Here is a 25,877-nt window from a genome sequence, read left to right as displayed (position 1 = left end):
GGCCTCTCTTTCTCCCTCTCACCAAAATGTGAATCCCTCTCCCTTCACCTCCCCACTCTCCCTCCCTCTCAGGAGGCCTCTCTTTCTCCCTCTCACCAAAATGTGAATCCCTCTCCCCTCACCTCCCCACTCTCCCTCCCTCTCAGGAGGCCTCTCTTTCTCCCAAAATGTGAATCCCTCTCCCCTCACCTCCCCACTCTCCCTCCCTCTCAGGAGGCCTCTCTTTCTCCCTCTCACCAAAATGTGAATCCCTCTCCCCTCACCTCCCCACTCTCCCTCCCTCTCAGGAGGCCTCTCTTTCTCCCTCTCACCAAAATGTGAATCCCTCTCCCCTCACCTCCCCACTCTCCCTCCCTCTCAGGAGGCCTCTCTTTCTCCCTCTCACCAAAATGTGAATCCCTCTCCCCTCACCTCCCCACTCTCCCTCCCTCTCAGGAGGCCTCTCTTTCTCCCTCTCACCAAAATGTGAATCCCTCTCCCCTCACCTCCCCACTCTCCCTCCCTCTCAGGAGGCCTCTCTTTCTCCCTCTCACCAAAATGTGAATCCCTCTCCCCTCACCTCCCCACTCTCCCTCCCTCTCAGGAGGCCTCTCTTTCTCCCTCTCACCAAAATGTGAATCCCTCTCCCCTCACCTCCCCACTCTCCCTCCCTCTCAGGAGGCCTCTCTTTCTCCCTCTCACCAAAATGTGAATCCCTCTCCCCTTCCCTCCCCACTCTCCCTCCCTCTCAGGAGGCCTCTCTTTCTCCCTCTCACCAAAATGTGAATCCCTCTCCCCTCACCTCCCCACTCTCCCTCCCTCTCAGGAGGCCTCTCTTTCTCCCTCTCACCAAAATATGAATCCCTCTCCCTTCACCTCCCCACTCTCCCTCCCTCTCAGGAGGCCTCTCTTTCTCCCTCTCACCAAAATGTGAATCCCTCTCCCCTTCCCTCCCCACTCTCCCTCCCTCTCAGGAGGCCTCTCTTTCTCCCTCTCACCAAAATGTGAATCCCTCTCCCCTTCCCTCCCCACTCTCCCTCCCTCTCAGGAGGCCTCTCTTTCTCCCTCTCACCAAAATGTGAATCCCTCTCCCTTCACCTCCCCACTCTCCCTCCCTCTCAGGAGGCCTCTCTTTCTCCCTCTCACCAAAATGTGAATCCTTCTCCCCTCACCTCCCCACTCTCCCTCCCTCTCAGGAGGCCTCTCTTTCTCCCTCTCACCAAAATGTGAATCCCTCTCCCCTCACCTCCCCACTCTCCCTCCCTCTCAGGAGGCCTCTCTTTCTCCCTCTCACCAAAATGTGAATCCCTCTCCCCTCACCTCCCCACTCTCCCTCCCTCTCAGGAGGCCTCTCTTTCTCCCTCTCACCAAAATGTGAATCCCTCTCCCTTCACCTCCCCACTCTCCCTCCCTCTCAGGAGGCCTCTCTTTCTCCCTCTCACCAAAATGTGAATCCCTCTCCCCTCACCTCCCCACTCTCCCTCCCTCTCAGGAGGCCTCTCTTTCTCCCTCTCACCAAAATGTGAATCCCTCTCCCCTCACCTCCCCACTCTCCCTCCCTCTCAGGAGGCCTCTCTTTCTCCCTCTCACCAAAATGTGAATCCCTCTCCCCTTCCCTCCCCACTCTCCCTCCCTCTCAGGAGGCCTCTCTTTCTCCCTCTCACCAAAATGTGAATCCCTCTCCCCTCACCTCCCCACTCTCCCTCCCACTCAGGAGGCCTCTCTTTCTCCCTCTCACCAAAATGTGAATCCCTCTCCCCTCACCTCCCCACTCTCCCTCCCTCTCAGGAGGCCTCTCTTTCTCCCTCTCACCAAAATGTGAATCCCTCTCCCCTTCCCTCCCCACTCTCCCTCCCTCTCAGGAGGCCTCTCTTTCTCCCTCTCACCAAAATGTGAATCCCTCTCCCTTCACCTCCCCACTCTCCCTCCCTCTCAGGAGGCCTCTCTTTCTCCCTCTCACCAAAATATGAATCCCTCTCCCTTCACCTCCCCACTCTCCCTCCCTCTCAGGAGGCCTCTCTTTCTCCCTCTCACCAAAATATGAATCCCTCTCCCCTCACCTCCCCACTCTCCCTCCCTCTCAGGAGGCCTCTCTTTCTCCCTCTCACCAAAATATGAATCCCTCTCCCCTCACCTCCCCACTCTCCCTCCCTCTCAGGAGGGGCTGGAGGCAGCAGCCTCTTCAGCGGAGGACGGAGTGGTAGGCCAGGCCTGCTGCTGGAGGGAGTGGGTCAGGTTAGCCTGCTCTCCACGCACCATGCTCCAGGGAAGGGGATATTTCCACTGTGAAATCAGATCCGGGGAGGGATGCAGTGGCTTAGTAACAGCTGAGAAACACACAGGCAACAGCAGACATAACAGTCACCTTCATCTGCCATTTGGAATTAATAGCACCCCGACTGCAGCAAGGTGAGGACGGCCTAGTCCATTGATCTGTGGAGAATGACCTTGACAGTGCATATTCATTAAAGCTAATAACCCTTCAAAGTATGCTTTGAAATAGGAGCAATACTCTTTGCGCAGACATATTGAATGAAAACGAGTTTCAAGTCAGTAGCAGGGTGTTCAACTATCTTGATTTGATAATGCAATGGGCTTTAACATAATCATATTCATAATACCTGGGAAACTGAAAGAAAGAGAGCTATGCCTTAAGTGGAATTGTGGCATATACTGTAAATGCAAGGCACTAATGTTACATAGCTCTTAGCCCATGACCTTAACCACCAGCTTAAACACAAAGCCACTCAGACCTTCTCAAAACAGAAGCTTTTTTATCAAATAAAGAAACTGTTGCTCACTCTTTCTGGATAATTTAATTCAAAAACAACCACTGTAACTGCATGATGATCCATGAAAAGCCTGGTGCTGGTTTGGTATCCATGGTGTTTGTGTGTGTGTGTTTGCCAAGTTCATGGTAACACCTAAGTTGTTTACATGCAAAAGAGTTCTCCATGGAGCAATGGCAATGCCATGACAACAACAAAGCACTCAAGATATGACTATGTGGGAGGCCTGAACACAATGCCACTCTTGAGAGAGGGTTAATGTACCCTTTATGCATGCACATAGCGAGTGAAAGCTTGTTCTCGAACCTCAAAGAAACATATTAGCCAAACAAGAATGACAAGACAGCTAATTAGTAGGGGTTTTTCCATTAGTGATACCACCTACATCCTGTCAACCAAGAGGCAGCTGGCCTCCACAAGTACAGAAGCTCAGCCAAGACTGCATTACATTTATTAAATGTTTGAACAATCAAACATTTGAAACACCTAAAGAAGTGCAGGAATAAGGTTATTGGCGTTGGCCAGAGCATTAGGACAGAGAAAAGAGAGAAATCATAAATTAGAGAGTGAGTGTTGGAAAGGAGACAGGACAGTCAGACACATTGCAATGAAGTGGGCGGGAGACAGACGGACGCTTTTTTCATGAAAGAATGCTGAGGCTTTCTGACAGCTGGGGATTATATGCTGACACAAAGGCCTGGTTGTAGCGTCGCTAGCTAGCTTTCCGGTTAGCCTGTTACCCACTGGACTGGCTCAACTCCCTGACTTCACATGAAGCCAAGGCTACGCCACCATGCCGTACTGGGGCCTCACTGAGGGACTGACCACAACGCACAGAGCCACATTACCCACGGGGCTCCCTCTGCACGCCAACCCTAGCTCAGACACACAAAGCCTGGGGCAGCAGTGTACAGCACAGCTGGGGATGGGTTATGCCCCACTGTGGAGGGAGGTCACCCCCTGGGGCACTCTCCCACTGACAAAAACAGTGTGAACAGGCAGTGGCTCAGGTGGTTGTTGTCCTTGATAATAATTTTGGCCTTCCTGTGACATCGGGTGCTGAAGGTGTCATGGAGGGCAGGCAGTTGTTGTGCAGACCACACCACCCTCTGGAGAGCTTTATGGTTGAGGGTGGAGCAGTTGCCGTACCAGGCTGTGATACAGCCCGACAGGATGCTCTTGATTGTGCATCTGTATAAGTTTGCCAGCGTTTTAGGTGACAAGCCAAATTTCTTCAGCCTCCTGAGGTTGAAGAGGCGCTGTTGCGCCTATTTAACCACACTGTCTGTGTGGGTGCACCATTTCAGTTTGTCTGTGATGTGTATGCCGAGGAACTGAAAACTTTCCGCCTTCTCCACTGTGGATAGGGGGGGGTGCTCCCTTTGCTGTTTCCTGAAGTCCACGATCATCTCCTTTGTTTTGTTTACGTTGAGTGAGAGGTTGTTTTCCTGACACCCCACTCCGAGTGCCCTCACCTCCTCCCGGTAGCTTGCCTCATCATTGTTGGTAATCAAGCCCAGTACTGTTGTGTCGTCTGCAAACTTGCTGATTGAGTTGGAGGCGTGCATGGCCACGCAGTCGTGGGTGAACAGGGAGTACAGGAGGGGGCTGAGCAAGCACCCTTGTGGGGCCCGTGTTGAGGGTCAGCGAAGTGGAAATGTTGTTTCCTACCTTCACCACCTGGGGACGGCCCGTCAGAAAGTCTAGGACCCAATTGCACAGGGTGAGGCTTGATGAGGAGCTTGGAGGGTACTATGGTGTTGAATACTGAGCTGTAGTCAATGAACAGCACTCTTACATAGGTATTCCTCTTGTCCAGATGGGATAGGGCAGTGTGCAGGCGATTGCATCGTCTGTGGACCTGTTGGGGCGGTATGCAAACTGAAGTGGGTCTAGGGTGGCCGGTAAGGTGGAGGTGATATGATCCTTGACTAGCCTCTCAAAGCACTTCATGATGATAGGAGTGCTATGGGGCGGAAGTCATTTAGTTCAGTTATCTTTCCCTTCTTGGGTACAGGAACAATGGTGACCATCTTGAAGCATGTGGGGACAGCAGGCTGGGATAGGGAGCGATTGAATATGTCCGTAAACACACCAGCCAGCTGGTCTGCGCATGCTCTGAGGACGCGGCAAAGGATGCCGTCTGCGCCAGCGAGGGTTAACACGTTTAAATGTTTTACTCACGTCGGCCACAGAGAAGGAGAGGGCGCGCAGTCCTTGTTAGCGGGCCGAGAGTTTGTCTGGAAGCGTGACGTCGGTGTCCGTGACATGGCTGGTTTCTTTTTATAGTCCATGATTTCCTGATTTCCTGCCTCATACGTCTCGTTTCTGAGCCGTTGAATTGAGACTCCACTTTGTCCCTGTAACGGCATTTCGCTTGTTTGATTGCCTTGCGGAGGGAATAACTACACTGTTTATATTCAGCCATATTCCCAAATCTTTCTTGAATCTTGAAGGATGGGTTCCAATTGGTCAGAACAGCGTTGAATGGTTCTAGTCACTGGTATATCCTGTTTGAGTTTCTGTCTATAAGACGGTAAGAGCAAGATGGCGTCGTGGTCAGATTTGCCGAAGGGAGGGTGGGAGAGGGCTTTGTATGCATCGAGGCAGTTAGAGTAGCAGCGGGGAAAGTTCGTCCCACTGGCCTCACAACACGTGTAACCGCGCCAGCCCAGGACCTCCACATCCGGGTTCTTCACCTGCGGCATCGTCTGACGCCACCCAGACAGCTGATGAAACTGTGGGTTTGCACAACTGCAGAATTTCTACACAAACTGTCAAAAACCATCTCAGGGAAGCTCATCTGCGTGCACGTCATCCTCACCAGGGTCTCAACCTGAATGCAGTTCGGCGTCATAACCGACATCTGTGGGCAAATGCTCACCTTTGACGGCCACTGGCAAGCTAGATAAGTGTGCTCTTCACGGATGAATCCCGGTTTCAAATGTCCCGGGCATATGATGAGCGGTTTGCTGATGTCAATGTTGTGAACAGAGTGCCCCTATGGTGGAGGTGGGGTTATGGTATGGGAAGGCATTAGCTACAGACAACAACAAAAAAGGCATTTTATCGATGGCAGTTTGAATGCACAGAGATACCGTGACAAGGTCCTGAGGCCCATTGTTGTGTCATTCAGCTGCCGCCATCACCTCATGTTTCAGCATGATAATGCACAGCCCCATTTCGCAAGGATCTGTACACAATTCCAGGATCTGAAAATGTCCCAGTTCTTCCATGGCCTGCATACTCACCAGACAGGTCACCCATTGAGCATGTTTGAGATGATCTGGATCGATGTGTACGACAGCGTGTTTCAGTTCCCGCCAATATCCAGCAACTTTGCACAGGTATTGAAGAGGAGTGGGACAAACATTCCACAATCAACAGCCTGATCAAATCTATGCGAAGGAGTTGTGTCGTACTGCATGAGGCAAATGGTGGTCACACGAGATACTGACAGATTTTCTGATCCACGCCCCTATTTTTTTTAAAGGTATCTGTGACCAACAGATGCATATCTGTATTCCCTGTCATGTGAAATCCATATATTAGGGCCTAATGAATTTATTTCAATTGACGGATTTCCTTATATGAACTGTAACTCAGTAAAATATTTGAAATTGTTGCGTGTTGCGTTTAGATTTTTGTTCAGCGTAGTTTATTTTTCACTACGGCCAATATTCAACAAAAGATGAAGAGAGCCTTCAAGAAACATGGAGAAACATAAAGCTACTATCTAGTGGAATTCGTCATCAAGCCTGGTAGAGAAGATAAATCAAAAAGACTGCAGTTCCTCCAGAATCCCCGTCGCCATGTCTCTGGTGATAACCAATCCACATTCTATTCCTGGAACGCATGTCACTAAATGGGTCAAGATCACGAGGATACACTGTATATAGGACATCATTAACTAGACACATCAGCACCGAAACATAGCTGCAGACAACTCACACACAGTGAAAGCACCCAATTTAAACCAATGCAAACTCGGACGTTGGAATTTATTGCACGTGTGCTTAGATTTTTAAAAAGTTAACGGAATCCAGAATGGAGGGGGTAGCTTTAGAATCTCCCTAAATGCATGACAGCATTGACACTGGCTATCATCTAATGGAATTCTGGGATTGTAGGAGGTCTTTTCTACCGACGGCTCATGTGTGAGAGGACAAAGGCTCACGACTATAAAAATGAACCAGACCTATCGCAGCCAGTCTGGGCCATAGAGCACAGCAGCAGCAGTGACAGGAGGTGGGCCAGTGCCTCTCCCAGTCTGCCACCCTGCCCTGGGGCTCCATAGTCAACACACAGGGCAAAATGTGTTTGCTTTAATACCCAGGGACCCCATTAGATGAGAGAGCCCCACAGACAGCTCAGAGATCAAACAGGCCAACCTCAAGGAATGGGGTCATACAAACAAACTGACCCACCAGTGTTTATGGTAGAAATGTCACCTTTAAAGGTGAAAGTAAAGAAGATGGCAGGTAATCTAGATACAGAGAGAGAATTTACCATCGGTCTGAACTATCTGGAAAAGGTTTTAGACTGTGATCAGTATTTGTGTTTATTTTAACTTCAATCAAGCCACAAGACAGTGGTCGTATCCAAATACCCATACTAGCGTACTAAATAGTATGCGAAAAAAGAAAGTGCTATAATATGTGCAATTTCTAAAATAGTACTCTAAATTAGTAATCTAATGTGTGATTGTGTTGACTTCTGCCATTTGTTAATTTTGGTACAGCGAGTCAATTTATCTGATTATCAGCTGTTGTCAGACACGTGAGTCAGAAAAGACAAGTGAATTCTACTAGATCAAACGTCAAAATTAGTATGCAGTTTATTAAGTATGTAGTGCTTATTCAGACTCAGACCCTATTTCCTCAGAGTTCCCCAGAGGTTAGGTTCTGTAGGTGAGCCAGGTCAGGGGATATTGTATACCCGCTGCCTTTATGATTTGATGTATGCAGAGCAGACAGACAGGGAGTTTGAAGGAGTCATTTAAAAAAAGATGTTCTTTTCCGCTCCATCGGTGGCTGTGTCAGTGTGTGGGGGGGTAGGTGAGGGGGGGGGGGGGGGTTTGGTAAGGAGTGGGTTAGGGACACAGCATTAAACATCTCAAACAACCCTGTCTCAACATTATAACATTATCAAGAGTCCAATACATGGTCCGTGGTCTGGGTCTCATTCAAGGTATGCGTCGCCAGAGTTGCTGAAAAACAGCTAAAATATTGAACTATTGAGCAATGTCTGTTGTGTGCACTATGTGTGAGTATGGTTAAATCTGCTTTCTAGGTGAATAGATGTATAATAAAATGGTGGGGAAAAAGGTGCTATCTAGAACCTAACAGGGTTCTTCAGCTGGCCCCATATGAGAACCCTTTGTAGAACCCTTTTTCATTCCAGGTAGAACCCTTTCCACTGAGGGTTCTACATTGAACCAAAAAGGGTTATCACAACCCTTTTGCAACCCTTTTTTCTAACTGTGTACAACAACACAACCACTCACGTAGATGAGCCCAGAGTAGTAGCGGTCCTTGAGGTTGTGCAGCACCGAGGCCTCGTTCAGGCAGGTGAGCTCGGCCATGTCTTCCACCTTGCTGAACTTGGGCGGGTTCATCTTCTGGATGTCGTCCTTATTGACAACGGCCTTCTTGCCATTCTCTGACAGTTCCACCACCACCTCCTCTCCCCGCTCCTCCTTGATGCTGGCCGCCTCAAAACCATGACGCTCTGAAGGGATCCACACCACCTTCTTGGCTGTCCAGTCAGCCTGTGTGGCCGGGTTGTAGACGACAGCGCGGTCCACAAACAGGTACCGCTCCGGGTCCTCCTGCCCACTTCGATGAGCCATTTTGGGGGTACCAGAGCAAGAGTGGCACCTGGAAGAGGCAGAGACAGGCAGAAACTCAGTATAGCAACATGTTTGTCATGATGTTAAGCACTCTCAGGCATTGCATTTATCAAGGTGACATTAAAGTTACCCCCTTTTCAAGTCTAGGTGTAGCCAGCAGATCCGACCCGCTTGCTTAAAGCTGCACTGGGGTTAGACAGAATTCCTGTGTAGATTAAGACACCATGGAGCCTGCACGAATATGGCTCGGGAAAACGTACCTCAATCCAGGGATGAGAAATGCATTGCACTCTGAGAATTGTCCCATTATCCCAACTGTTACACCAAGAAGATTGAACTACTGCTACATTGTATCTGTACACGCAAAAATAGGCCTACAACGTCATTGTTATTTACAGCATAATTTATCACAAATTCCTCATCCAAGTAGATGTTTGCAGCCAAACATGGAAAGCAATTCCTCGCTTTCAGGTAGAGTATTCAACGTGTTGAACAAATGTATTCAGAATAAAGTACCAAACAATTGTATTTTTTGTTGTTGTTGATTTGCCTTTGTTGACTCATTTAATTAATAACACGCGTCTTACGCTGACTTGACTAGAGCCACCTCGCGCGCTGGTGTAACGGTGTTGTGAATGGTACGCAATCGGTCCACACGTGACAATCAACATAGACAATAAACATGTATTTATTAGATCAGCAGGTCCCTGAACAACCTATATCACTATTATAGATCACATAGATTCAGATAGCTGCACGTTATCTGACATTTAACCACTTTGATAACAGAAACCATCTGAAATCATGCAGAGAGCTCTACTGGTCAAGGGAGTCAATTTTGGTGTAGCAACATCTCTAAAGTCATCATTTCAATCTCATTCAATTAAAATATTCAATAAATATAACGCAATATATGCCTTAAACATATTTTAATTCAACGTATCTGGGTAATCAATAGTCCTGAACGTAATATAGCGACATCATTGCAAGTACCTCCACAGTTACGCAATTTAGCCTAAATCCATCCAGCCGGACAGTCTTCAAATTGCTAATATAACCATGTAGAATTACAATTATTCCTAAACGAGCTGGTAATTTACCTGGTGCTGTGACGGAAGAAACGAGGACGACTGTTCACAGAAATAGACCGACCTCCCTCTTTAATATCACTTTCTGCAACAACACAATTGATATTCAGGCATCTGTCTAGGCTTTGGTATGCACCAAAGACTGCCCCTACGGTTGGGCCCCTCAACGCACAGATCTGACCGCTGTTACTCCGCCTACGATGGGTTGTGCAGACATGAATATTGACCAATAGATCAGCTCCTCCGAATTCAATAGCTCATTGTGATGCTTTTCTAGTGTTGATATCCTCTGACAAACAGACGTCTAATGATAAACAAATGCAAATCGTGTTTTATTCTGAAGCCACATGAGGTGAATATAGTATCTAGTTGTGAAAGTCTATGCACTGCACACGCCTACTAGATGCGGCTAAAACACAATTGGATTCTCACGCTGCAGTCTCTAGTACCCTTGCCTCCTATTGGCTAAAAATAACGATCCTAGAGAAAACCAACTATTTTCAGAGGAATGATTTCTGGTCCATCGTTCCACCTGTTCCTGACACCGTTTTCAACCTGACCCTCAACATGAGAAAAAAAGCGCCCGATTAAATCCTTATGACCAGTGCATGAAATAACAATGCACATATTTGTTCCTTGTCATTAACACGCTGTTGATGCAAATAACGATCTAAAGTTTTTTGTATGTTCATCGGGTATTGCATGGAGTGATATTTGACATGGTACAAATGTTACAATAAGCTACCACATAATAACTGGTTAGATATCATGATATGCAACACCCCCATCTTGTGTCCAAAGTGGTGGGGCTTATTTGTACCATTCTTTTATGGGAAATATAGGTAATTGTTGGTTTAAAGTCTATTTTCGCTATTATTCCACAAACATAGTTCAACCCTGTTCATGTCACCTGCATTGCTAATCTACTTTCAAAAGATTTAATACAAATTCATGAAGATGTTATCATATCAGGATTCCATTCATGTTGACCAAGCTTTATTATCAAATTGTGAACACAACTCACTGAACATAAGCTTGATTTTACATAAACATTTTATTACAAATGGAAATATTGATCAGTAAATTGAACAAGTGATTGGTAATTAAATAGCCTGTCTCCATGATGTGGTGGTTGTGATGATGTTGATGTTTTATATCAAGGAGAAAATGACATAGTATCTGACAACATGTACAGTATTGTGTAACTCTACTGGCAACTTTAACGTCCTCCTCTCCATGCTGCTCCACCACGTTTTCCTCCTCCTCCCCCTCTGCCACCTCCTCTCCCCCCCCCTCCGCCACCACCAGCACCGCCTCTTACTTTCTTCCTCACACCGCTGGACTGCTCTGTGTCATCCCCCTCTTCTCCTCTGGGCCGCTTCCTCTTTTCTCCTTGTTCCTTCATTTCCTGAGAGGGAAAGAGGTTATCGTGACTCACTTTAGAGCTCTTACAATGGATGACGACACTGCTGAAAAGACACTGATTGAGACTCACAATTCTGGCGAATCGCTGCGCCTCGCTCACTCTCTCCACCAGCATCATCACCTCCTCCTCCTGCGTGGGGAAGGCAGGCAGCTTCTTGCCAATCAGAGTTTCGATTCGCTGGAACAGCTCCACATCATACCTGAGAGGTCAATATGTCAACCAGAAGAAAATCTTTGGACGAAGTCACCAATTTCAATAAGATTGATTGAGAGCGAGCATAAAAGGTGGCCCTTACTGTGTGACAAATGTGATGGATTTTCCAGACCGTCCTGCTCTGGCGGTTCGCCCCACTCTGTGGATGTAGTCCTGAGTACAAACACACACGGTAAAATGCCACTAAACTTGCTCGGTTGGGTCCCTCATTTGTGATAACATTGAAGAGACTGCAGACAGAGAGAAACATTCACACAAGCAAGACTGATACCTTTGAGTGGGTTGGGATGTCGTAGTTAATAACACAGTCTACATGTGGAATGTCCAGTCCTCTTGATGCCACGTCCGTCGCCAGCAACACAGAGCGAGACTTAGACTTGAACTTGTTCAGCGACCCTAGACGTTTGTTCTGACCAACAGAGAAAGACATTTATTATTTATACATGCAGATTCCACTGATGTGTAAAACATTTGGAAGTGTTATAGAGTATGATATTTGGAGTGAGTATGTTGGTAGACAGTAGTGTGTTTGGATAAGGGGGGTACCTGACTCATCTGCCCATGCAGGGGGATGGCAGTGATGCCCAAGTTCCTGAGCAGCAGCGCCACACGCTGGGCATTGTTACACGTACTGCAGAAGATCATGAAGGAGTTCCCAGCCAGCTCGTTGATGATGGACACCAGGTAACAATCCTGGAGACACAGCCAGTTAACTTACAATCCAACACTAACCATACACAGCTTCTGACTTCTCCAAGAAAAAGTATCATTAGAACATCAAACTTCACATACTTTGTATTTGGAGGGTATGAAGACGTAGTACTGCTGCAGTTTTTCTACTGTTGAATACTTGGTGTTAACGGCACATTTAACTGGATCCTTCAGAGCTGCTCTCTGCAGCTTGGCGACCTTGGTAAATATAGAAGACATAGAAGGGTTAGTGTGACAGGCCAGGTGTTAAAGATACTCTGACAAGTCTCAAATGAAAAGCTAAAAGGAATAGATAATAGGGGCTATTACGTGGTTACCTTTTTGGTCATGGTGGCAGAGAAGAGGAACGTTCGTCGGTCTCTGGGAATAACCTTTAGGATCTTGTCCACCTCAGTCTCAAAGTCCATGTTGAGGATCCGGTCTGCCTCATCCATCACCAGGAACTTCAGCGCTCGCAGTGAGAAGCCTTTTGTGTTCTCTAAGTGGTCTATCAACCGCCCGGGGGTGGCTGTTATGACATACATGGTGAATACACAGTATCAACCAGGAATGCACTTAAAAGATGGTACCATATTCTGCAACTGAAAGGGATTAAGTTATTTTCTCACCAATGACAATGTGAGGTTTCTTGGCCAGGACCAGGGATTGGGACATCATGTCAATTCCTCCAACGATAACAGCTGAAACAGAAAAAAAGACAAACGAGTTAAAACAACAGTCACATGACACTTGAGTTCCATCAAATATGTTTCTACTCCTTCCAATGCCCACGTACCGGTCTTGACTCCGATGCTGGAGCCCAGGGCCTCAAACTGCTCTGCTATCTGGAAAGCCAACTCTCTGGTGGGGGTGAGTATGAGCGTGTGCAGCCTCTGAGCGGAAGCGAGGAGTGACTGCAGGATGGGCAGAGCAAACGCCCCGGTCTTCCCTGAGCCGGTCTCTGCTAAGCCAATTACATCCTTTCCTGAGATAGGAGAGAAGAAAGTGCATCATGAGTGTACAGACAGACATGAGACCGAGAGGACAGGTCTTTACCAACCGTTTTATACATGGCACAAACAAACAAGAACATTCAACCACCTCCATCCAACTGAACTCACCTTGTAAGGCTACAGGTATGGCCTCTACCTGGATCTTTGTAGGAGTCTTCCATCCCAACTGTTCACAAGCTTCACACAGCACTTCAGTTACACCCTATATTAAACAGATGCATGCCATAGCAGGAATATGTAAACACGTTAGAATATGGAGTTTATGTTACACATCTACACAAATCGCATGGCTGAATGCGCGCCCGATTTTTAAATGCCTGTCAATAACATCACACCACCTCACAGCTGTACCCAACTCTCTACCTGGTGAAGCGTAGGATGCTGAACTGTATGTTGGTGGTTGAAAGACAGTTAACTTGCTAAATTATCAGCGGTAGGTTGGTTTGTTGATGTGCTCTTAACGTTAGCTCGCTTCCAAGCTTATCCACCATTTCCATTTAGCTAGCTAGCGTTACTCACGAGATCTTTGAAGGTCTTCACTGGCTTGTCATTTTCAGCGATATTAACGTTACTGTTATCATCATCACTACTAGAATCTTCATCCTTTGCGCCATCTGTTTTTATCGCAACACTTTTTCCCGAGTCGTCCGCCATGCTTGTTTGCCAACATGCCGTCTACGCTAAACTACGCATGTACGGAAATGGATTTCATGCTAGGATTTCTGGGACTTGATGTTCCCCGCTGAATTCATAAATCATTTCAATTAATTGCAATGTTTAGACGACATTCAGTTGTCAAACGTTGCAGATATAAATGGCACGAATAGATAAAATGATGTGATTCCTTATCCAACATAGTTCTTCCATCTGAATGATCCAAAACGTTGCATCCTGCTGAATGAGCCTGTTCATCATGGTGGTTTATTAATTTGTAGTCTGACTTATGAAAAGATGCTTAAAAAAAGATTGGACTGAAAATAGTTAATTGAGTTTAAGTATTTATTTAGTTGCAGGCCTAACCATTTCAGACAAGCATATACACACTCATTTGGATTTTCCTACAAACACCCACTTTCTTTCTTTGAAATCCATCACGTTTCTCAGTTCAACAATAAAATAAACATTTGACAGTCATAAAAAACACTCGCTTTTTCACAAAGATTGAGCCAAATTATCATAGCCATGTACAGTAAGTTGGTAGGGAGGAGATTCTTGTCTCATTGTGAAAAACAAAGCCTTTCCGCTTCATTTAGAGGAACAAATGTGTTTCTGAACAGCATCTGCTTGCTGGTATCACTAACACATTCTTCATGACCCCTACTGTTCATTCCTTCTCAACACACCCACCCTTTCCACCCCGCAGCCCCTGTCAGTCTCAGAGGAGTCCCTCCATCTCCCTCATGAAGGCCTCATACATCTGGTCCTTGGTCTTCATGTTGGGCTGAGAGACTGGGCCCATCTGAGTAGGGTTGGCCGACCCCATGGGGGCAGCCATCGACTGCTGCTTCTGGCCTCCCACCCTTTCCTCTCTTCTTCCTCTCTTTTCCATAGGCCCTCCTCCGCTCCCGGCCCCTTTATCCCTGCGCACCCTCAGCGCCGTGGGCACGAAGCGGGTGACCTCTGTCTTGGGGTTGATGATCTGGGGTTTGGCTGAGATGGTGGCTCCGCCACTCCCCTGGCCTGTTGCCAGATTGCTGCCTCCGGCTGAGACAGAGGTGATGTTGGCCCGCTTCTCGATGGTTGGTGCATGGTGGTGGCTGGTGGGGTTTGCGCCCGACGGCGGGGCACTTGTCCCAGGGGGAGGGGGCATTTGCATCCCTGGGCGCATGGACATAGGCATGGAAGGAGGGGGCAGCATGGAGGCATTGGGGTTGCTATGGGAGCCATCTGGGTTGGAGCCGGGTTTCTGGCGGTGGACAATGCTGGGGGGAGCGCTGAGTACGTTGGAGTTAAGCGGCGGGGGAAAAAGAGAGAGGGGAGGGGCGAGTTGGCGTGGGGGGCCAGATCGTGGTGGAGGGGGGATGCCTACAGAAAGGGAGAAGAGGAGATTAGAGTGGGGGGAAATCCTGCTTTATTCCCATGCTTTATTTTACATTCATTTTAGCTTGAGGTATGTGCCATGTTGACATATATTTTTATTACTGTTAACTTTGGGTACTGCTGAACTGTAGTTATGTTAAATTTTTTTTGTATGTTTTGACAATGTTCTGTGTTTAAGGAGAAGGGATAAAGTCATATGTAATTCCAATTAAAGGCAAAAAAATACATCCACGCATCCACACATACCTGGGGGAGCTGGGGGAGGCAGTCTGGGTGGGGGTCCCCGGGGTGGAGGACCAGGAGGGAGGCCTGGAGGGGGGCCTGGGGGAGGGCCAGGGGGACGACCTGGAGGGGGGCCTGGGGGCAGTAGCCGGGGCATCGGTCCCCTTGGACCACCTAGCATACCAGGCGGCCTCAAAAACGGGGGAGCACCTTAGGATGACAAACAAGACATATCATATGACATATCACATCATAGTGCTTTGTTTTAGTAATTTGTTAGTAATGAAGCAACGTCATACAAGATGACACTGTACTCCAATCACTACTACACATAAAACCAACTAACCGGGTGGAGGGCCGGGAGGCAGGCCAGAGGGCGGACCAGGAGGCCTCATTGGAGGAGCTGGGGGTGGTCCCAACGGTGGAGGCCCTGTCCCTGGTGGACCCTGCATGTGTAGAGGTGGTTGCTGTCCTCCCATTGGTCCAGAGGGTGGAGGCATGCGCTGATTGGGTATAAGATGAGATTGGTTGTCACCTGGTGGTCCCCTATCCTCGATGTCTGAGTCGTCAGAGTCAGTGTACTCCTCCTCAACTTCCTCTTCCTCCTCTTCGTCTTCAGGGATGGACTGCCCTGTAGACAAATAACAAAGGGGGATGAGTGAAAAAGGGATGAAGGAAGAAAGTATAACCTAGTTCCCATGGAGAAATCATCCTCCAGCGAATACAAACCTCTTTAAAGGTCATTCTCCAAAACAGTGTCAACAATCCAATCATTCATCTGCATCACAAGTCCTGCTCAAGTGTGGTAGTGGTGTTGTGTGCAGACTGAAGAAGACACAGTACCTGCCATCCTAAGCATCATAGCCTGCAGTGGAGTGATGGCCTTTTTCTTCTTCACAATCCTCTTCTTCTTGCTCTTCTCCCTGGGTGCGGAGGGGGGCATGTCTGCAAACCGCACACTGCGTCCTGCAAAAAATATCACACAACCTCGTGTAAAACGCCATATCACAACACCAAGCAGTGCAGACTTGAAGACAGAACCCAACACACTTGGGGTGATCAAGCATGCACATATGCGGACAAGGCTCCGCCTCTCACCTGCATGTCTGTCTCCTCTGTCCTCCTCTCTGCCCTTCTCTCTATCGTCCTCCTGCCGGTCCACCATCATCCTCTTGTCAACCTCGCCTCCTTCATCCCTATCTCCTTCACTGTCCTCTTCAGAGTCGCTGTCGTCTTCCTCGCCATCCTCTCCATCGCTCTCGCTCCCACTGTCCCTCTCTCCTCCCATCAGCATAGTGTTCAGGGCTTTCTCCATGTCAGAGGCCTGGTTGGACAGATCTGGTTGTAGGCAGAGAAAGGTGGATTTGGATAAGAAAGTAGAATGAAGCATATTTATTCCTCCTGATCCCATGTGCGAACATGCAGAGGTGAGGTGTGTGTGCAGTACCTGCATCTGCTGCAAACTGGGCCCTACGTGAGGCGTACAGCGCGAGGACCTGAGACGGTGGGGGGCCAGGTGGGGGACCTGGGGGTTTCCTACCAGGGGGTAACCGAGGGACGCCTGCCACCGCTGCAGACATGGAGGCACTGATCCCCTTACTGAGAAAGAGAGATATTACAGAGCAGCTGGCAGGGTTGTGGTATGGTCCACAGGAATGATACTGAGACACTGTAAATTCAGGGGACTGCCCACCTAAACGAGGAGCCCTTCTTCAGGATGGAGGGAGGCTGGGCCCCAGGCAGGGGGATGTCCTGGATCAGGATGCTGGAGGGGGCGTGGGGCATCTCTGGGAGTGGGATGCTATCCACCTCCACCAGTTCAGCATTCTAGTTGACAGAGTGAGGAAGAGAAAGTGTGAGTAGTGAACAACAGCAACAATTATGACATGATCTCAGCACTGCTCGGTTTATCTGTGCAATTCATACATGTTCATCAGCATAGCATACACACCTTGACTGAGTCGAAGTAGAGTGACAGCTTGCCGCGATTACTCTCATAGTCCAGCTCCAGTTTGCGTAGCTCCTTGTAAGTGTCTGGGTTCTCTCTTTCGTACAAACGTACGATGCGCTCAAACGTCTCCCGTAGCTTCTTCCTCTTGTCTCTCAGCACCTTCTCATTCAGCAGCGGCTGCTGCACAGGGTTGAACTCTGGCACAGAAAAAAAAACAGATAGAGAACAGATGTGAACAGGAGAGAATAAAATGATTAGCAAGATCCTTTTGGAAGACAAATAAACGCACAACCTTGTTTAAAACCCGTTTGCAATGGCTCACCCATTTCATCCAGCTTCTCCATGTCTTTGATGATCTGTCTGGGGTCCTTCATCTTCAGTACAGCTGTTCTCACCATCATCCTCTGCTTCTTGTTCTGTGGCGCAGCAAAGAAGAGCACAGTGAGTTTTATAGACAGAATACAAAGTCAACCTGTCATTGACATTCAACTTGTCAGCCAAGGTCTTACCTTCTTCAGCTCCCGTTTCCTGGCCTCCTTCCCTGAAGAGGAAAAGGCACCGCATTAGGTTTGATGTAGAAACTGTTACCTGACAGTTCCTCTACGTTGATGCATTTACTATTGTTCATAGTGCTGCTGAGCTCAATAAGACACTGAAATGATTTTCCTTTCACATACATGGGATCCCCTGAAGCTTAAGTAACAATGGGTGTCCACTGATGTGTTCATGCTCAAGTTGAGGTGAACGTATGATGTGAGCAGTCATGACGACGGAAAGGGTATGACGTTACTTACTGGCCTGGTCGGTGGGGTTCATGAACTTCCCACTCTTGGTGGAGGAGGTCGAACGTCGCCCCATGGTGATGGCGCGTCTCCTTCACCCTGCCAAGGAAGATACAGTATCAACTGAAAATAAAAATCTATAAGTTATATTTCTAAGATAGCTGCTGGGATGGTGTAAATAAAACTAGGCTGCATTACACCCTGCAATGGATATTCCAATCATGAGCCCCAGCCTGCTCTGCTCTTGCTGATCAAAAACATTTTGTGTGATTCCTAACCAATGGCTGTGCTGTGTAGGCCTATGGTGGCAGTTCATAGGGAGAGTCAGGGGCTTCTTCCAAAAAATGCACTCTTACGGATGAACAGTGTTTCCCAACCCTGGTCCTCCGGTACCCCCAACAGTACACATTTCTATTGTAACCCTGGACAAGCACACCTGATTATACTTGTCAACTAATCATCAAGCCCTCAATGAGGTGTGTTTGTTAAGGGCCACAACGAAACGGTGTACTGGTGGGAGTATTAGAGGACCAGGGTTGAGAAACACTGCTATAGGATATGTTCAGATAAGTTTGAGAAGGAGAGTGCGAAGATGAGGAGGACCGGAGGTCAACTGTTATAGCTTGCTACTACTATAATTGATTTGATTAATGATGATGTAGGCCTATTTATCAGAGTTATTGACCTCACAATAAGCAAGATTTGAGTAACTTACAATGTGGTGCTGAAACGAAGCAGCGGCACAATCAATCGGAAAATGGACAGCTCATTGTGCTGAAAGTAGGCAAATTCGAGTAGGCATAATTAATTTCAACATTCTTAATTTTAATTAGTTTACTAACAACAAGAGGGCTTTGTGTTGGAGTCTATTTAAGAAATAAGAGGTAGGCCTACATGTTTGGCAGACTCACTTAGGCTATAGGCTGCTATGTCAATCAATTTGTTGGTCAATTCCCCCCATCCACTCTTTAAATAACAGCACTTCACTGACACAGAGGTAGGCTAAGTTAAAACCAAGACTCGAATTGATGGGGTAGGAGACGGTATGCCATAAGCCAGCTTTTTATTGAAGAAAATGGCAGAAAAGACTAAACAAATCTGATTATAATAAGTGATCTATAACAGTGCTTTGGTCCGCGATGCTTTATGCTAGAAACAAGCTGTAAAATATCCAGGAAAGACGTGACTCCGATGCATATGGGAATATCATTGTTTCTAGCATAAAACACACAAAAAATGTCCTTTGCTTGGGAAGTAATCTAATTCTGTCACTATCAATTGATTAAGTTATTCACTTCCTATACAATATAAGATGTTTAAAACCAGACAGCTTTTAGGTAAACACTTCTGACCTCTCATTGGGTTGAGCTACAGAAGAAGAGTAGCGAGCAGTTAAAGCTTCCATTTTTCTGCGTCGGTAGGTCTACTCTGTCTGGGGTGATAAGTTAGGCCTAACTTTGGAAAGCACCATGCTCAGATTCCTAATGAGGTCTCAGATTGTATTACTTAAAAACAGGGGCAGTTTCATTGCAAACAAGACACATTGATTTGGCATTGGAGAAATATGATGAGATGAACACAGGCATATGTTCATTCTTAGCCTGTAATTTAAAAAATATTAATCTTTAAGGCTCTGGTATGTCCAAGAAGTGAGTAAACGCTAGACATGTTCTCTGCTATCCACTTTGTTTTGATTATTATTTTGGCTATAGGGGAGGAAATATGTTTTGCTCTAGGGAGGGCCATCCATTTCAGAGAGGTCCTTATTATAAATAACTTTCACTCTCGCTGCGATTAAACCAATAATGAATTGCCTTTTGACATTGTGCTGAGCAACATACTTGTACATACAAGTTCGTCTCCCAGCACAATGTCACAAGACAATTATTGGTTGAATAGCAGCTAGTCAGAAGTATACGTTAACTAGTCCCAACTAACAACCAACGTTAGCTAAATTAGCTAGCAACGCTGTAATGTTAGCTAGCTATAGATGATGCAAATACTCGCCAATATTAATTTACTGAAATGTTAAATAGTTAGTTAGCAAATTTTGTAACCAACGGTTGCTATATCACCAAAGTCTGCAGGTTTCACATCAGCATAACGTTAGCTAGCTAAATTAGCCAGTCAACTAGCTCGATGAACAGGTAACGAGAAAGCCAACTTGAATTGACTCTACCTTTATCCACGTGAAAACTGTGGGCAGTGTGCCTTTCCCCTCTCTTACTTTCCAATCGGGTAAATGGTCAACTATAAATGTCGTTGCCTGTATCAAACTAATGTATGTGATACCCTTTTAGATCACACTGACATAAACGCTTTTGGCTAATTGATGCAGTTCACCATGTTTTGATTGCCGCGAGCTAGGGCGGAAGTCTCGTGTGAGATAAACCGGAAACGCCAAAAAAGAAGGTCAAACAAAATACGCTCAACCCCCCCCAGTGGCTGACCTGGTAGACTGCAGTTTTGCACTCAAAGCCTTTGCTTCATGTCTGCAGTTTTGGGTGAACCTGCAACCTTTGCTACTGCTACTCTTACGAATAGCCTACGCTTCAACCAAGTTCTCTTGCAGGTGAGTGAGTGCCTTTTGCATTGCATTATACATATTTTTGGGGGGTAGAATGGCCAGGTTACACCAATCTTAAGGCAAGATGACCTTACACAAATACAAACATTATTGACAGGGATGACCAAGTTAAATGCCCCAGCCTTGGGATCATTTATGCATTTGAACGTGTCTTTGTTTTGACAGAGGCACCAGATATGTTTGTTCATGCAATATCACATTCAATGTAGTCTAAATGTTTTCAGCTGTCATAGATTGTTTTATATTCATGAAGGTGCTGAAGATCTGTACATGTAACTTTTCTCTTTCAATATTTGTAAACAAAGTCATTCATGTCATGCCAATGGAACTTTTTGCTCCACTATAGTTGCTCCACTATTTTTGTATCAAGGTCTTTACCAGCCTTTGATACCACAGAGGTCATTTCTTCAGGTCTCCGTTAGTGTGTAGTCTAATCTGTTTCTCATTTGTTCCCTTTGGGAAATGACAGATCTCGCACATTGTATCATGTTATAACATTGTTAGAATATTGTTATGGAATATGGAATAATTTGATGAAAGACACATTGTTTAGATAATTTTATTGACCATACTACACTACAGAATATTACCAAATAGTTATTTTAATAACTTCTCAATGTCCCCTTTCTCTCTTTCTCTCTCGCTCTCCCTCTAACACCGTATCAATTTATACTTCATTTATTTAGATTTATTCAGATGTTTCATCCTCAGAACATTACACCTATTTCTCTCCAAAAAGCCTTGCAGAATAGAAGTTGGTTTGTGGAGTGGGTTGACATCTAGTATGGGATTGGTCCATAGAATTCGGTGTAGGCAGCAATGATCCCAGCTGTGTCCATCATGTTCTCACACCAGTAGTTAAGCTCACACACCTCCCTCAGACTGGGAATGAAGGGGTTGGGCAGTTTACATCAAATAAGAGGAAGAGGTGAAAGGAGAAAGGGGGAAGAAAAAAAAACAGATGAAAATCTGGACATTATCCAGTGTGAAGAAATAGGCGTATATAATTAACTTTTCACTCCATGATAACAGGAAATTCCCTGAATATTTGAGCACATTTAATCTTAAATGATTCTTAAATGAAGTGGAAATTATGCTTGTTCCCATACAAACATTGATGAACAGCAAAACACATACACTGAGTGAACAAAACATTAAGAACACCTGCTCTTTCCATGATATAGACTGACCAGGTGAGAGCTATGATCTCTTATTGATGTCACTTGTCAAATCCACCTCAGTCAGTGTAGATGAAGGGGAAGAGACACGTTAAAGAGGGATTTTTAAGCCTTGGGACAATTGAGACATGTATTGTGTACTGTGTGTGTTCCATTCAGAGGGTGAATGGGCAGGCAAAAGATTTAAGTGCCTTTGAACAGGGTACCAGGCGCACCGGTTTGTGTCAAGAATGGCAACACTGTTGGGTTTTTCAGACTCAATAGTTTCCAGTTTGCATTAAGAATGGTCCACCACCCAAATTACATCCAGTCAACTTCACACAACTGTGGGAAGCATTGGAGTCAACATGGGCCAGCATCCCTGTGGAACACTTTCGGCACCTTGTAGAAAACAACCTTGTGTGCCAGGCTATCAGATGACAGACAGGGGACAACAGAACAGTACTGTACCTCTCCAGCTGAGTCAGGGACAAGTCTGCAAGGGCAGTGCTGGCTCTCTTCTGTCGCACCAAAGTGGAGGCCAGGTCCTTCTTAACAAACACACCTGTAAGGTCATAGAACATATTCACTTTTTTAAAACGAAATAAATTTAAACAAGTGTAATCCCACTGCACTTAGAATAACCATGTTCAGTGCATCTACGACTGGTCATCAACATTACAGTACACACAATCAGACCCCTGCCATTCTGGTACTAATTATCCTAGTGATGTTTCTTACCCACTCTTTTCTCACTTGCAGGCTTTGAGGCAGTGGAGGTAGAGGAGTCTGTGTAGAGAGGAAACAGTATTGTACATGATTAATCATCTCGATCTGAAAACACAACTACAACATTATAAATTGTTTACATATTTTATTTATTCTTTAACATTTATATGAATTTTCATTATTTATTTGGTTATTTTCCTTATTCCATTTATGCTGAAATTCTAAAAAATAGTTTCACATTTTGCACAGGTGGAAAACCTTGACTAACGCTGTCGCTCTATCTCTGCTCTTACCTCCAATAGAGTGGCACACACATGCCAGAGCACAGAGGACAAGGATGGCCAAGGTCTTCATCTTTCTCTTTGCTGTTGGTTCACGATCTGGACGATCAACAAGTATGAGATTTAGACTGTTCTGTCTTGCTTGTCTTTCTCACCAGTACATGAACACACACTCAGTTTATAGTTATGACCCTTACAATATCTTGAGTTTGTGATTGGTCGAGGAATCATGTATCATACACCCACAACAACAGCAAATGTACACTGGCACGAGTAAACAGATACACACACACACACACACACACACACACACACACACACACACACACACACACACACACACACCCTGAATTCTCAAATAATTTAGCATATATTCTAAACATTCGAAAAAACATTCTACATTTATGCTTCATCATATTTTTTGGTGAGGTCATGCTTTAAAAAAAAAAAGATTTTTTAAAAACCCCATGAAAAAATAGTGTTCCAACTTTTATACTTAACTGTTGTAAAAACATATGTACATGTGTCTAATAACTCCCACACCCACAGTGGGGGCCGAAATGTACACCCTTGATCCTATTACTGAGTTAAATTGTTTCTCAAAAAATGTGGAAACGCTATTATCCTATACTAATAGACAGTGGTGGAAAAAGTACCTAATTGTAATACTTGAGTACTTGATACCTTAATAAAAAATGACTAAAGTAAAAGTGAAAGTCATCCAGTAAAATACTACTTTAGTAAAATATTTGGTTTTAAATATACTTAAGTATCAAAAGTAAATGTAATTGCTAAAATATACTTAAGTATCAAAAGTAAAAGTATGAATAATTTCACATTCCTTATATATGAAGCAAGGGGGGTTCTCTTGATAAGTGTGTGAATTGGACAATTTTCCTGTCCTGCTAAGCATTCGAAATGTAACAAGTACTTTAGGGTGTCAGGGGAAATGTATGGAGTAAAAATTACATTATTTTCCTTGGGAATGTAGTAAAAGTAAAAGTTGTCAAAAATGTAAATAGTAAAGTAAGGTACAGATACCCACAACAACTGCTTAAGTAGTACTTTAAAGTTTTTTTTACTTAAGGACTTTACACCAATGCTAATACAATTCTTCAGAGAAAGACATTTTGTTTCAAGTAATACTTTTTTTCTCAAAAAGTTAGGGGTAAAAACTATTGACATCCCTGTTTTCAAAACCTTTCAATACCTCACCTTGCTAGGATAATGGCAATGAGGCATTTTATTTTATGAGTTAGAAAACATATTGGGAGGGATCTTAGACCATTCCTCCATACATAATCCTTCCAGATCCTTGATTTCCTTCATCTGTGCTTATAGACTGCCCTCTTCTATTCAAACCACAGGTTTTCTATGGATTTCAAGTTTAGAGACTGAGATGACCATTCCAAAATGTTGATTTTGTAGCCAATTAACCCTTTCTTTGTGGATGTTGACGTGTGCTTGGGGTTATTGTCTTGCTGGAAGATCCACTTGCTGCCAAGTTTCAACCTCCTGGCAGAGGCAACCCGTTTTTGGCTAAAATGTCCGTGAACTGGGTAAAGTTCATGATGACGTTGACCTCAGCAAGGGCCCCAGGACCAGTGGAAGCAAAATAGCCCATAACATTCAAGATCCATCACCATATTTTACAGTTGGTATGGGTTTCTTTTCTGCTTATGCATTCTCAATTCTACGCCAAACCCACCACTGGTGTACGTGGCCAAAGAGCTCTATTTTCATGTCATCTGACTCCAGGCGTCTACATTTGTTGGATGACATGAAAATAGAGAATGAAAATGTCCCATTTTTTTTTAGCATAGAATACAGCTCAGTATTTGTATTATTTATTTTATACAGTAATTTTCGCTCATCTTTATCAAGGGTGTCAATAATTTCGGACCCCACTGTATAAAGACAACACTCCTTTAAATGTGCAGTACCACCAGACAACCTCAAGAGGTCCGAGTTTTACAGCATGCCCACACGACATCCTATTCAAACCACTAACTAACTACTGGTTGATAAAACCATATGATACTATTTGAACAAGAAGAGAAAACGCCACCCGTCATTTTGTGACAGACTTTTGATCAGAGGTTTTGCTTTTTTATAACAAACCACAGTGATTTCCTATATGAAGAAACTGAAAGCAATTTTTCGATTGATTGTTGATTGTGTATTCATTCACCAGTAATCACATGGACGGGAATATCCAGTGCCTGTATGGAGCATTGATAAGCATATAATAACTAAAACACATAAATTGTTCAACTACTGAAGTAGAACAAAATTCTATTCTATTCGGCTCCATTCTATTCTGCTCCATTCTGTTCTATTCTGCTCCATTCTGTTCTATTCTGCTTCATTCTATTCTATTCTGTTCCATTCTATTATATTACTCGTTACCTTTTCCCCACTCATGTTCAACTTCTTAATTAAGTAGCATATTATTGCTTGACAGCATTGCAGAATGTAGCGTTACGTAAAAACCTCAACTCTTAAGGGAAATTTCCCTCTGTATTTTGCTCTCTCAGTTTCTTTCCAAGTCGGACTTCTGGGCCGCTGAAGTGGCCCCAAATTGCGGGGTGCAATTTCAGCGTCTGGGTCAGTGCTGGTGTCGTTCCTCCATGTAGGGACAAAGTTCAGAAATCTATCCTAGCAAAGTCTTAATTATGAACATTTTGGTTCTGCAGAATCACAAATAAACATCAATGTGACTGCCCATTCGTGGGCAGTGGTGAAAAAAAGTACCCAATTATCACACTTGAGTAAAAGTATAGATACCTTAATAGAAAGTTACTCAAGTAAAAGTGAAAGTCACCCAGTAAAATACTACTTGAGTAAAAGTCTAAAAGTATTTGGTTTTAAATGTACTTAAGTATCAAAAGTAAATTGAATTGCTAAAATATACTTAAGTATCAAAAGTAAAAATATAAATAATTTAAAATTCCTTATAATAAGCAAAGCGCACGGCACCATGTTCTTGTTTTTAAAATATACGGATAGCCAGGGGCACACTCCAACACTCACACATTATTTACAAAATATGCATTTGTGTTTAGTGAGTCCGCCAGAC

General features: G+C 45.1%; 4 protein-coding genes across 5 annotated transcripts in view; all 4 read right to left on the bottom strand.

The window, feature by feature from the left end:
- Window positions 1-10,125, bottom strand: part of LOC139364864 (myosin-10-like) — a 252,191-nt gene extending 242,066 nt beyond the window's left edge. The window contains exons 1-2 of one of the 2 annotated variants that reach the window (XM_071102024.1): window positions 9,720-10,125; window positions 8,275-8,647 (exon numbers count right to left, since the gene is read on the bottom strand). In XM_071102024.1, coding sequence (XP_070958125.1) covers window positions 8,275-8,619 — 345 coding nt within the window. In that variant the 5' untranslated portion in view covers window positions 8,620-8,647; window positions 9,720-10,125. The remainder of the gene's footprint in view (window positions 1-8,274; window positions 8,648-9,719) is intronic. The other variant, XM_071102025.1, reaches the window with a different exon arrangement.
- Window positions 10,126-10,686: 561 nt separating this feature from the next.
- Window positions 10,687-13,742, bottom strand: LOC139423976 (probable ATP-dependent RNA helicase DDX47). The gene is made up of 11 exons (XM_071175645.1): window positions 13,569-13,742; window positions 13,158-13,251; window positions 12,833-13,021; window positions 12,666-12,737; window positions 12,375-12,565; window positions 12,139-12,255; window positions 11,893-12,039; window positions 11,618-11,755; window positions 11,429-11,499; window positions 11,203-11,332; window positions 10,687-11,115 (listed from the first exon to the last, which is right to left on the bottom strand). The coding sequence occupies exons 1-11, from the start codon at window positions 13,701-13,703 to the stop codon at window positions 10,927-10,929; spliced, it is 1,473 nt and encodes a 490-aa protein (XP_071031746.1). The 5' UTR covers window positions 13,704-13,742; the 3' UTR covers window positions 10,687-10,926.
- A 292-nt stretch (window positions 13,743-14,034) lies between these two features.
- LOC139423975 (WW domain-binding protein 11-like) lies at window positions 14,035-20,432 on the bottom strand. The gene is made up of 12 exons (XM_071175644.1): window positions 20,224-20,432; window positions 18,057-18,143; window positions 17,772-17,803; window positions 17,585-17,678; window positions 17,263-17,459; window positions 17,005-17,138; window positions 16,759-16,910; window positions 16,410-16,649; window positions 16,155-16,277; window positions 15,658-15,942; window positions 15,336-15,521; window positions 14,035-15,074 (listed from the first exon to the last, which is right to left on the bottom strand). The coding sequence occupies exons 2-12, from the start codon at window positions 18,118-18,120 to the stop codon at window positions 14,425-14,427; spliced, it is 2,157 nt and encodes a 718-aa protein (XP_071031745.1). The 5' UTR covers window positions 18,121-18,143; window positions 20,224-20,432; the 3' UTR covers window positions 14,035-14,424.
- Window positions 20,433-21,174: 742 nt separating this feature from the next.
- On the bottom strand, window positions 21,175-22,918 carry LOC139423974 (osteocalcin-like). The gene is made up of 4 exons (XM_071175642.1): window positions 22,811-22,918; window positions 22,530-22,577; window positions 22,260-22,353; window positions 21,175-21,513 (listed from the first exon to the last, which is right to left on the bottom strand). Exons 1-4 carry the CDS (start codon window positions 22,869-22,871, stop codon window positions 21,411-21,413), a joined length of 306 nt encoding a protein of 101 aa, XP_071031743.1. The 5' UTR covers window positions 22,872-22,918; the 3' UTR covers window positions 21,175-21,410.
- Between the last annotated feature and the right edge of the window lie 2,959 nt (window positions 22,919-25,877).

Source organism: Oncorhynchus clarkii, chromosome 13, assembly GCF_045791955.1.
Source record: "Oncorhynchus clarkii lewisi isolate Uvic-CL-2024 chromosome 13, UVic_Ocla_1.0, whole genome shotgun sequence".
Lineage (NCBI taxonomy): Eukaryota > Metazoa > Chordata > Actinopteri > Salmoniformes > Salmonidae > Oncorhynchus > Oncorhynchus clarkii.
Note: the sequence above shows the minus strand (reverse complement) of the source record. Positions and strands in the feature narration are given on the sequence as shown.